Consider the following 12,441-nt stretch of genomic DNA (forward strand, 5'->3'; position numbering starts at 1 on the left):
AAAGATAGGTTACAGGACATTATCATCCAGCTGAGTACAGACAAAAACATGTTAAATGAAAGGGTCACCCAGCAACAAAACGAGATAAAGGATCTTCAGGGAAAAATAGAAATGGGTGAGGGAGTTTTTAAAACTTTTTGAAATTGACATATCATTTTAGCCATTCTTCACCATAGGATGTCTATTGGTCTGTTGGTCAGTCCACCAGTGTGGTCCATCTTGGTCCAGGACTGAATTACCTTAATAACTACTGGATGTATTGTCATGGCATTTAGTATTGGCCTTGTCATTTCTAGTCCTGTTCTGCCACATCCGTATGTCCACTCATGTCTTTTGTCATGTCTTGTTGCATTCTTTTTACTGATCTTTCCATAAGTTTGTCATTTGTCTTGCCTTCCATTCTTAAACTGTCCCTACTCATTCTGTTCTAATATGTCTTATCCTCTCTCTGATCTCCTGTCCCCTTTTGCTTTGTCGTATGTCCTCTGTTGTAGTTTTGTGCCGTTTTCCTTTTTTTAACCTGTCTTGATCCATCCCTTCTTGTCTCGTTCTGTTCCATCCCATCTTGTCCTGATGCGTACTGCTCTGTCTCTGTTCCCAAGCAGAAAAAAAAACCTTCCACTGCCCCTCGGGGTGGTGGCCATACATGTCCAGCTGTTACAAGTTTTCCTATATGAAAAACACTTGGGAACATGCCAAAAGAGACTGTGAGAGCAAAGAAGCCCATCTGGTGATTCTCAATGATTGCGAAGAAGAGGTATCTGTGATATTTCTCACATGAAACTAGTACGCTGTATTTCACTTCTGCTACCTACACACTGTTGAAGCAGGTTTTGTTTAACCTAGTTTCTTCCTGTCCCCCCTGTCGTCCCCCCCCCCCCATTTCTTCTAAAATTCCTTCCAAACAGAAAGCTGTTAATAGATATAAAGGTCATTACGAAATATGGATAGGAATCCAAGTTCCACATTTTTCTGTGTGGACGTGGGTGGTTGGATACCAGCAGATTTATTCGTAAGGAAGTTTGAATATTTATAAATAAAATCATAATCTTGATGCAGTATTTCAGCAACTATAATGTGTACAGCCAAATTTACCCTGGCTCACTAACATCCAGCAACAAAATAGGATAAAGACTCTTCAGACAAAAATATAAATGGGTGAGGGAGTTTTTAAAACTTGGGTCTTGATAATTTAGGTCATTACTATTTACAGTAAGGCAAACCCAGCCAGGGATTCACAGAGACAGAGTAAAACATTAACAGAACACACACAGGGGAAGAAGCTACTGCTGCTCTCCAAAATAAAGCTTCACTGTGCACATGAAGTTTGCCAAAGAGCACTTGGACTCTCCAGAATGGTCCAGAAGTCCTCCTTAATGTCACAGAAACTGCTTGTTTGAGGCCACCGCTATGAAAGGAAGTTCGACCAATTACTTGTTTACACCAGCACTGAAAATGTTGAATGGATTTGTGTTTGTACTTGTGACTTAGACATGAATCACTTCACATTTTAAGACAAATTAATGCAGAAAACCAGGTAAATCCAAAGGGTTGACATATGTTTTCCTGTCACTGGAAAGATATGCAGAGACAGACATAGTCAACCCAGAACCATCTTGCATTTTGTTCCACCCCTCAGCAACCCTACCAAAACAGTATTTTGTCTTTTTTCCCTAGACACTGGATTTATCCACAGCCATGCAATTGGAACAGCTGGACTTCCAGTTGTGTATATACTGGATCACCCTCTAATACCTGGTTCCTGGGCAGCTGTTATGATCTTCGCTATTGGATATGTGAGAAAGAGCTTTAGACCATCTCTAAACATTAGTAAAACTTGCACAACAAATGTGCAGGCAAAAATGCTAATTAGTCTCTCAAACAGACAAATATATACACCATGGACTTATATATCCTACCTTGTGTTCATGGCCATAGTTTGTAATGATTGCTTTATTATAATGCATCTCTTCTAAAAATAATAAGTTCACATAATTGCATTATTACTGTGAACTTCTTTATTATGTACCTTCTGTATGTTTTTTCACTAATATCATTAATTCAATGCATCAGTGTGAGGCCACATGGTTTTCTTGTCATTTGTTCTGTGTTATTCTGTCCCATTTCAATGATTGCTTATAAAAGAGTTTGTGACAGTCACTGAGCCAAGACGTCATCTGAAAGGAACAAACCAGAGTATCTTTTCTTCTGTGCACCAACCAGTTGAAGGTTACAAGTTTCAAATGTTATTTATGGGCTTTAGGCTTTAGTTTGTGTTACTGTATTCTGACTATACAGTCCTTAAAGGGAACTTCAGTGTCTGCTTTATAAAGCAACACCACATAATTTCAGCATTCAAATTAATTTTAATTTTAAATGTTTTCCATTCCTCAAATTGATCTGCAAAATGCACTGAAAGTGTCAGTAAAGTGGAACTACACTCTTCAGATGTAGAAGATTTGGTAGAAATAATGAGTTGTAGTAACTTCTGTAGACCACTAGAGGGAGTCATTGTCGTGTTTTTGTACCTTGTACCCAGCAGGAACTTCGCTTAAAGCAAACATTCAGTTTACCAACCACTCGGTTTACCATAAACATTTCAAGGATTTTCTGATAGAATTTTTGTGAAAAGTTTAATTTACAAAGCAAAATGGTAATAATGATGGCTTAGCCTTGAAATATGTTGTTACTTTTTTACAATATGGAAGAATCTGAATAAATTACTTAAAATTACAAACTAATATATAATGATATGTGTCACCTTCATATAGTGTCAAACAAGTAGCCAGTGTTGAAAACTACTCCATTATCTCCTTTTTAAAATAGGCTAATTCTGACAACTACACTTAAATGTAGGCAGATTAGATCATTAGGTCCTTTAAATTAGGTCAATTTAAAATTGATTGTATTTGTTATTGTTATCTCCACAATTGCATTAACAATCTGATCATCTGCATTCATTAAGCAGTGCCATTTGTGATGCTTCAAACACTACAAGTATTGCTACTGCTAAAGCATTGTACTGCTCCATAATACTGTGGCAAATAAGTTCTCTCAGTAGTCAGTGGTTTAAAATTCTGTATAGTGACACTGCCTTCTCATTTAATAAACACCTTAAAATCATCTCTTCCACTTCTCTGTCACACAGGATCAGTGTAGGATAAAAGGAATGTTACCATTGGGTGCTATGACCTGCTTTGACCTTCTTAATTTGCTGTGCTGTAACTTGCTCTGCCTGTTCTGGAAGCTGACTGACTGCATTCTAGGTTTGTGAGCTGTCCCTGACAACAACAGCCTGTCCCAGTTGTTCTTCCTGGTGTGTGCTTCCTCTGATAGCAGAGGGGAAATCCAAGCGAAGGGGCCAGATAGGTCAGGTGCCTGGTGGCAGATCACCTCTGCCTCCATGCTGTTATGTAACATTTGGAGCAGTGCACACCCAGATGAACTGTTTGTGATCTTAACCACATTGTTCAGTCACTGTCTAACTAATTATATGGAATTAATTAACAACTAAAAGAAAATATTGTCTGTGTTGGAAGATAATGCTTTTACATGGAAATAAGCTCAGCTGTCTAAGTAACACCATGTGTGTGGGGGTTAAATCCCCCTGTGTTATCAAATTTGGCATCTTTCCCTCTCAGTTATCCAGGCATTTAGCTGACACACTTACCCAGAGCCACTTACAAGTGCCTCAGGAGAGTAGGCTTAAATACATTTAAACAGATACAGTCTGATCCTGTTCTTGCCATTAGTTCACACAACAGCACGTTGTTAGAAGTCTTCACAGTTACATTCACAGTGTGAGGAACTCGCCATGAGTAAGTTTTATTTCTGTCATAAAAAGTCTGTTATTAAACCTGATTTTTACTATTTAATGTATTTTCAGAACAGAGACATGTGAGAAACCGAAGCTGAAGGATGTTTTCTATCTTTCATGTGTAACTCTGTACTGTGATGTAATCAACTATAGACTGTTCCAGATGAAGAGAGACACAACCATCAACTGTAGGATAAGTGTGTGTCAGGGTGTGCCTTTGCAACTATATATTGTACTGTTCAAATCCATTTTACTCAGACAACTCTGTATGCGCATGCATACTTGTCTCCTTGCTGCAAGTAAACTAATTATTTACAAAGATTCCAGTGATTCTGTGCTTCACTGAAAATTCCTTTGACAAGTAAAGAGACAGCGAAGTGAAGGTACAGACATGAGCCTTCAATGTCTTCTCAGTGTCCTTTATCAGGACAAACACTCCATGTTTGTAGTGGATATCAGGATCCTGCTGACAACGTGCTGTCCTAGCAAGTCCACACAAAGGATGGAATATTTCAAATACAAAAATTCCATAAGAGAAACATGAGGTTAGAAAGATCCTTTGACACAAGTGTCATAGCTCACATTACTTTCCATTTTTAAATTTAGTTTTATAGAATCTCCAGCATTTCATTTTTCGCACCCCAAAGTCAGAAAAATCAGTGTTGTTCCCATTACTTTTATTCTTCCATCACTGGGTGAACAACAAAATGCATCTCAGGACACTATAAACTAAAGTCTAGACCTTACTGTTATTAATATTAATATTATACAGGAAAACCCAACCCAAAGTTTACAAGCAGTGAGAGGACACTGCAATCTGGTCCTTCCTCTTTTGAAAGGATTCAACATATCCTGTTATTCAGACAACTCACCAGCAGGATAGGGTGACGCAGGAAATGATAACTAGACTGTATGTATAAGTCAAGCTCAACAAGGCGTCGTGGTGTCTGCAGGGACTAAGTGGATTTACAAAAATGTGATGTGTCATCCATGTGTGCATGTTCATTCAAATCACTATCTTTAACCTTATGTGCTTTTTAGTCAAAGCAGTAGAAAACTGATGGCAGAACAGGCGGTAGTGTGAGGTTTGTGTGTTTCCACCCATCTGTTTGTCGCTAACCTTACTGTATGTATCTAAGTCGTTCCTGTCAGAGCTGCTCTGTCAGCCTCCATCCTTGCAGTAAACAGGCACATTGTGTTGGTTATGCAGTAATGTCCCCTGAGGCTGCTGTCTTTTCGGTCTCTGTACTTTCTCCTTTGGTTGACTGGAGGAAAGAAAAGAAAAGATGTACGAGGTGATGCCAGAAAGATAAAGTCTGTGTATGTCTCTGTAGAAACCCGGTGTCCTTCTACTGTCCTCAGAGATATTTTGAGTGATATGAATGTTTTGTGTTCCATTTTCCAGCAGATGAAATACAGTCATGTGGGCTCTAGTAAATCTGGTTTGATACTGAATTTGTTATCTTCTCAGAGGCTGTCAGATATGGTGCTGGATCCAAATACCAGTGTAGTCTCTGTAATTGGATGTGTGTCCATCAGCATCACAAGTGTAGGATCTGTCATTCGTGTAGTTTCAGTTTTATGTGCCAAGGTTTCATAGTAGTGAAGGTTTGAAATGAAACCCAGTTTTCCATTGGAACATCACTGGAACAGTAAAATGGCATGATCTTAGCTTGGATGCCTCTAACTTTGTTGACAAACAATTATAAATATGTTCATAGTTGTAGTATGGGAACAGGGCTGGGGCTTACAAGCCTATCAACTGTCTGATGAAAACAACTGGTTTCACCGGGGCCCCTCAGGTCAGAGGCAGAACCAGCTGTGACAGACCAGCTTTTGTTATACTACTAATTAGTCTGGGAAACTTAACAACATCGCCACCACAAAAATGACTGAATACACTGTACCCTGTACTAGACGTTAAAGCTTAGAACTGTCCATAATTATGTTACATGCTGTTTCTCGGTATAGTTTCTAATGTAACAACTTTATGTACAGCTTTGTTGATCGTTGCTTTTAGGAAATGTTATGGCAGTGCTGACTGCATCACAGCCAAAGGTTATCTAACGAGTCCATTTCCCGGAACAGTAAGTGTTGAGGAATTGATCGCTGTGGCAGAGATGTGTCAGTACATGTTGCCACACATGCACAGGACAGACTGACCTCACATCCAGTCTAAAGGCCAGACCACAGTGATGACGATATGGATACAGTCTGCCATTGTGATATACTGTACGTCATTGTACAGATAGATAGCGTTTCGTGTCAGGATGTACTTTTTCTGGAGTTGAGATTAATCCAAGTACTTCATCATATTGTTTTTCAGTTTTACTGTCTTTCAGAGAAACAGAAAAGCTTAACATTATGCAAAACAAGAAATTACAGCAGAAAGGTGTACATATTGACCTGCACTATTACTGCATTACCAAATAAATATTACTAAAAAAAGCAGTGATTCATCTGTGTTTATGTAACAATGGGCACCAGTTATATAAACCATGTCAGATCTAGGCACCTAACCAACCACCCCAAGTCTTTTTAATGTATTTATTGGGTACTTTTCATTTACTGCTCATTGTAGCTTGTTAAGCACCTCCTCTATGTTTGCATGTTGACTAAAATAAAGTTAAACCACAGCACTCAAAGAGCGCAAACTCACATCAGTTTTCTCATAATGCCATTCCGCCTACAAGCTATATCCCCACGATAGTTTGACCCTCATAATACAATCCATTGACCATGAAAACACACCCAAAGTACTGGAATCACATTGATATCACTGGTAGTTTGAAAGTTATTCAAGAAAAAGCATATTTCATTAATGGCAGTTTTCTTCAGGCTCTGTTCATACCCTACTGGATCAGTAGGATCTCAGCTAAAATTTGGTCTTAGTTGCAAGTCTGTAGCCTTATTTGTTTTGTCACAGCAATGAGTTTTTCATGAGCAATAGAAATGTGAATAGTCTGGATCAGCAGATCTGGAATTTTATTTGGATTCAGTCAGCATGTACAGATTTTATGTATGTATGTTTGATTGATACATTTGAATTTAGATATGTAATATGTATTAAACCTGTCAACCAGTCATTACAATACTCGGCCGCTACGTGGCACTAATCACCCCTCATACTCTGCGCAGGCCTGCCGGGGGAGGCGTTCCCGGTCTGGAGCGGAGCTCGGGACGCTTCGGCTTCGGGCTCAGTGTGGACGCGTAGCTCGCCGGGGAGAGACGTCGCTCTCCGCACTGGTGGATACGCGCCATGGTGTTCGTCTTCGAAAAAGCAGTTTTTAAGTCACTAAGTTAAAGCTGGGGACGTACGTTGTACTCGTGAATCCGACGTGTGGTGAGCGGCAGACGGATGGTTGTGCGGCGTCTCCGCGGTTAGCCTGTCTTTGTTCGGCCGTCACGCCTTCACCTGCGGTATGGATCATTTAGAGAAGGAGCCCCGGTCAGACGAAGAGACTGAGTATGAAGACGAGGAAGTGGACCCCAGAATCCAGGTACCTTTCAAAGCTCAGTATCGATTGGTGGTGCTAATCGATACGTTTTCGCCGTAGAGCAGCCGACACGTCTGTGACAGCAGGGAACAAAGATGCAGGGCTACGTAGGCTGAAACGCCGCCTGGCAGCGGTGGCACTTCTCATCTGGAGGATCTGATACTGATGCAAATGTGTCAGAAAGTCGACCCTTTTCACCAAACATAATGTTAAAGATGAATTTAAAATCTGTGTATGCAGAGATTTTCAAAGTAAAGTTAGTCTTCTACCAAATACAAAGAATAATGAGGTAGACAACACTGAAAATAAACAAAACAGTTTCAAGACATCATCTTTGAGAAGTAGCAGCAGTTTTATAATTATGCAGATTGTTTTTTCAGATAATCTATTAGTAAATTGTTCTACAGCCTGAAGTCTGGGTGGAAACACCTCGTATTTGTTCCTACAGCCCGAGTTGGTGCTTGCTTTGTCCAGTCCAGTCCCATCCTCCAACAATGATCAGTTTATGGTCTCACAGAACAGAGCCTGTGAAAATCCTCCCAACGAAGAAGCTGGAACTAGTGAATGTTTGGTCCTTTTGTTTAGAAAATGAACTGATCATCAGGATAGTTGCAGATTCTGTTAATGGATTTATCGATTCAAAGACATACCGAGAGGTTCTCCTCATAAATGCCCACAAATGTGATAGTGTTCTTAGCTTGTATATTAAATGTTCACATGGGCTGTGGTGTGTTAGTAAACAGTGAAAGCAGGTGTCACCCCCCGTAGTGAGCAACCCAGAGGTCAGGGTTTCCCTTTTTCTTATCAGAGTTTCTCAATCTGTTTTGGTTGTGACCCTGTGACCTCCTCACCACCTTGCGGTATCTTCATAGGCCCTCTAGTCACCAGTTTGACATTTGTTTTCCAGTTTTGACCAGTTCCACCAACCATTATCCAGTTAAGTGGGAACCACTGACAGTGATAATAACCTAATTAGGCCAAAGGGATCGTGTAGATGGCTGGATTTGTTTAGCCAGAAGTTAAAATGGTGATAAAACGTCAAAACGTTCTCTGACTGCAGCCTCACGATGGGAGGATTTACAGCTTGTCTCTGCCATATTAAAAGTAACAGAATTCATTTGTGATGGTCATTTTTGTACAGTTTGTCTTGTTTTTTTTCTCCTTTCATGGACAGTTGCTAATTGATGAACTGAAAAACACAAGCAGGACATTAATGGATGATAAAATAATCTTAGTTGTACTCCTAGTCAAAGTGTGATTGCATATTGCTGTGTTTGGACTGATTTGGGTTAAAGGGAAACTGTTTTAGAGAAGAGATGCCTGAAGTCATGTTTAATTCACTGTTTCAGCAGTTTTATTCTTCACAGACTAATGTAGACCTGAGTCAGATACTCTAGTTTAATGTGAACCCCGCTGTGTCCTCAGTTAGTCTAATTCATTCTGGATGTGGAGAATTCCCTCTCCTGAAGGTGGTGGAAGGCAAAGAGCTCCTCCTTCTGCCACCTCATCTCCCTGCTGTCCCCTCTCTTCCAGGGAGAGCTGGAGAAACTCAACCAGGCCACTGACGACATCAACAGATGTGAGACGGAGCTGGAGGTCAGTCTGCTCACGCACACACACACACACACACACCTGTGTTCTCGAACAGCGACTAATAAAGCGTGTAATTGCACACCACGGCCTCCGTTAGCAGATCCTCTGCTCGGGTGTCGACTGTGAAACCAGCCTCCTCGGGCCGTGTTGTTTAGAAGGTGTCACCACGTGCACTCACAGCAGCTTTTTACTGAATTACAGCTTGACCTTTGACTTGTTTTCAGGCAAAAACAATTTGCAGAAAGTGCACATGTTGCTCTGTGTCAGCAGTTTGGACATCCAGGAAACTGAACTGTGACTGGTTTAGTAAAACACACTGACTTACTGTATTGTTACAATAAACCACTTTTACTGAGCACAGTTTGAGTTCAGAGTCTCGCTAAGCGACTTGGGCTGTTCTAGAGCCTGAACCTGTCACCGTGTCATTAGGGCCATTCACCTGGTATAACTAAACTCCAGTAAAAGTCGATGGCTTACATTTATGTAGGTCAGCACCACTGTAGAGGTGAAGTCCAAAGTCTTAAGGTGGCCACTGAAGTGCATACAGGTGTACCTAATAAAGTGGCTGAGGTATGTGTGTGTATATATGATTACTCTGATTTATAATTCCTCATCGGCATGTTTTCCCAGCACATTTTTGTTGGCATCCTGTTCCCGTTCAGATGGATCCATGTCACAGAAACATGAGATAAACGACTGTGCGTTAAACTTCAGCGTAGACGAGTAAACACACCAGACACACGTATGCGAAACCAACCACATCGCCGTGACCGTTAACGTCTTTTCTCTTGTAGAAGTAGACCATGAAGTTGGAAAACACTTCTGATCAAATCTCACCTTTGTGTGCCTTGTCTTGGTGGGTTTTGTCCTTTCCTCCTCATTCTGGGCAGCAGTTTGTCAAATAGTGTCATTGGACCGTATCCCTCCATGCAACCCCCCTGAACACAGGGGGGGTATTGAGCAGATTGCTGCTTGGCACACTAGAATGAGGAGAAGAAGACGACAAACTACCGGCTGGTGCTGCCTTCTATTGTCATGCACACTGACAAAAAGAACAATGAAATAAAAACAGGTTCAACTAGAAGAGTCTCAGTCGATCTATTTATTTCCCCTGCTGATGAAAACTGTGCTTTATCTTGCACATGGTGTGAAATTCTGCCCAGATTAGATTAAGAATAATGGTCGGGACTTAATGTTTCTTATCCATTATTTAGACCCGGCTCTTTGGTTTTACAGTACATACTCGAGTTCTTAAAGGTTGTGACTCATAGCAGAGGCAGCAGAAGTTTAATCTCCTCAACTAGCAACGTTGCCAGCAGGATATAGGATGGAGGTGAAGGCTCAAGAGCGTGAGTTATGTTGCTGTGTGTTTCTGACAGAGACTTCATTCACTGACCTAGAATCCAAAGCAGCACTTGAAATGGGTTTTTTCTTTTTGGTTGCAGAATTCCCCATAGTTTGTGTTGGCTTGACTTACTGAGGCTTCTTTCTTTCTTTCCATCAGGATGCAAGACAGAGGTTTCGCTCGGTGCTGATGGAAGCCACGGTGAAGTTGGACGAACTGGTGAAGAAGATTGGCAAAGCTGTGGACGACTCCAAGCCGTACTGGGAGGCCCGCAGACTGGCCAGACAGGTCAGTCAGCAGCGCACGGATAGATGGGTGGTTAAAAATAATTGAGACCCATTCAGGCCAAGGCAGAATTCCAGGTTTGTCAGAACGGGTCCACAGATGTTAAACTGGCCAGTCTCAGGTCTTCATGATCAAATCAGACAAACCACTTACAAGTCTTTCAGGTTTGAATCCTGGCCAACAAAATGCTGACCACAGCATTTTGTTTAACATAGGTGAAATCACGCCTTCCCATGCACACGGACAGGTTAATGATTCAAAGTCTTTAGGGATACATAGTCTGGTTAATGTGTCATTACTTTCATATTGTTTTGGGATTTTATCCAATCCAAAGCTGAGACTTAAGTCTTACTTCTTGTGACTCGAGTCCAGGTCTCAAGTCGGGAAACGTTCAGTCAGGACCTGGTGATTTGATGGAAGGTGGAGTGGTTGAATGCACGGATGGTAGGAAAATAGCAAGCTAGTGGAGAGAGTGAGCCGTCATCAGGTTACTCTCCTGTATGAGCGGGTGATGATGGTTGATGATTATCTAAACAGCATTCATCCAGTTATTATTGTTCAACTACAAAAAGTCCACATCTGTTCTACTCTGCTGATGTGTCTGATTAATTGCATTCCTCTGTGCAAGCATTGGTCCAGCTTTTACGTGTTGTCTGTTTAGGAGAAAATAAGATTTTCTTGCATGAACCTTAATCGCTTTCTGTCTAGTTGATCACTAAAATGCAGAAACCGTAGTGTTAGTGTTTATATTACTGTCTATAGCTTTTTATGTGTTCTTTTTATATCTGTATGATATGTTAAGTGCTTTGGTCAGCTGTGCTGTGGTAAAGCGCTATATAAATAAAGTTGAGTTGAGTTGAGTTGAGAAACTGGCCACAGGTTAAAAATGGTAAGGGGCCGTATCACTTCCCTTTTCGGCCTGGCCTCAGCACAGTATGTAAATAAAGGGGGAAGCAGCCACATGCACATCTCGATAAGCTTCACAGTCAGAAAGCACTGGGACCAACTGAGACTGAAGGTTTTACTGTGCAGTTTCCTGGCTTCTTGGGTTAAGGTGGTCCTCATACAGGAGGGCTGTCGGTGATGTTTGTGTTGTCACATAGAGGCAAACACTCGCTATGATGAAAGGTGATGTGCTGAAATACAGGTAGTGGTGAAATAGTTTGACACTGCAGCTGGAGTTCCCCATTTCAGCTTTTTCTAAGCCATTTAAACTAGGTTCTCTGAGGACACTGCTGCTATTATTTATTTCTTAACTTTATTAAGGATCACACAAATGTTCAGGGAGAGATTGGCCCAGTTTGTGGGCACAGCTACAGAATACCTATAGAAATCAGTGACGCCCAAACTTGATGCCAGACTAGAATCTGCTGTGGTTCAACTTGCTCTTTGGCCTTTGATGATTTAATCTGAGATTTATCGCAAAACCCAAACTATTCTAAGTACGGTAGATCCTGTTGTCCAAAGTCCTTAGAATCTCAGGTTCCCATCGGGAATCACAGCAGTGGCATCGGTTCATGCACTGAGGCCCTCGGGCAATCATGAAATAACGCCTCCTCAATTTATATCAAATCTTAATTTTTAAGCAAGAAATCCTACTTTATAATTCAGCCACAGTTACAAATCAGTTGTAAGTAAGACGTGAATAAGAGGAAGAGATGCGTTTGTTTGCTGTGACTCCTGTGTTTGTGATGCACCTAGCTCTCGACTGTGATGCATTTCAGGGGAACTGAGATGAGGATGTGCAGCTTGTGATCACTTCCTGTCAGCACACCTGCTTTCCTGACTTCTTCCTGACTTTTTGATATTTACTTTCACTTCTAATGCATGTATGTATATAGAATGACTTGATTTAAACTGGAAATGTGCGGTGAGCCCTGGATTGAAAGTTTGGAGAAGAGCTG

General features: G+C 41.1%; 1 protein-coding gene across 1 annotated transcript in view; it reads left to right on the top strand.

Moving 5' to 3' along the window:
* The first annotated feature begins 6,946 nt into the window (after positions 1 to 6,946).
* The window catches only part of sh3bp5b (SH3-domain binding protein 5b (BTK-associated)), a 21,712-nt gene continuing 16,217 nt past the window's right edge, over positions 6,947 to 12,441 (top strand). Inside the window, exons 1-3 of the mRNA XM_020615497.1 lie at positions 6,947 to 7,317; positions 8,848 to 8,910; positions 10,412 to 10,540. Of these exons, the coding sequence (XP_020471153.1) occupies positions 7,240 to 7,317; positions 8,848 to 8,910; positions 10,412 to 10,540 (270 nt within the window). The 5' untranslated portion in view covers positions 6,947 to 7,239. The remainder of the gene's footprint in view (positions 7,318 to 8,847; positions 8,911 to 10,411; positions 10,541 to 12,441) is intronic.

This window comes from Monopterus albus, unplaced genomic scaffold, assembly GCF_001952655.1.
Source record: "Monopterus albus unplaced genomic scaffold, M_albus_1.0 scaffold166.1, whole genome shotgun sequence".
NCBI classification, from domain to species: Eukaryota; Metazoa; Chordata; class Actinopteri; order Synbranchiformes; family Synbranchidae; genus Monopterus; species Monopterus albus.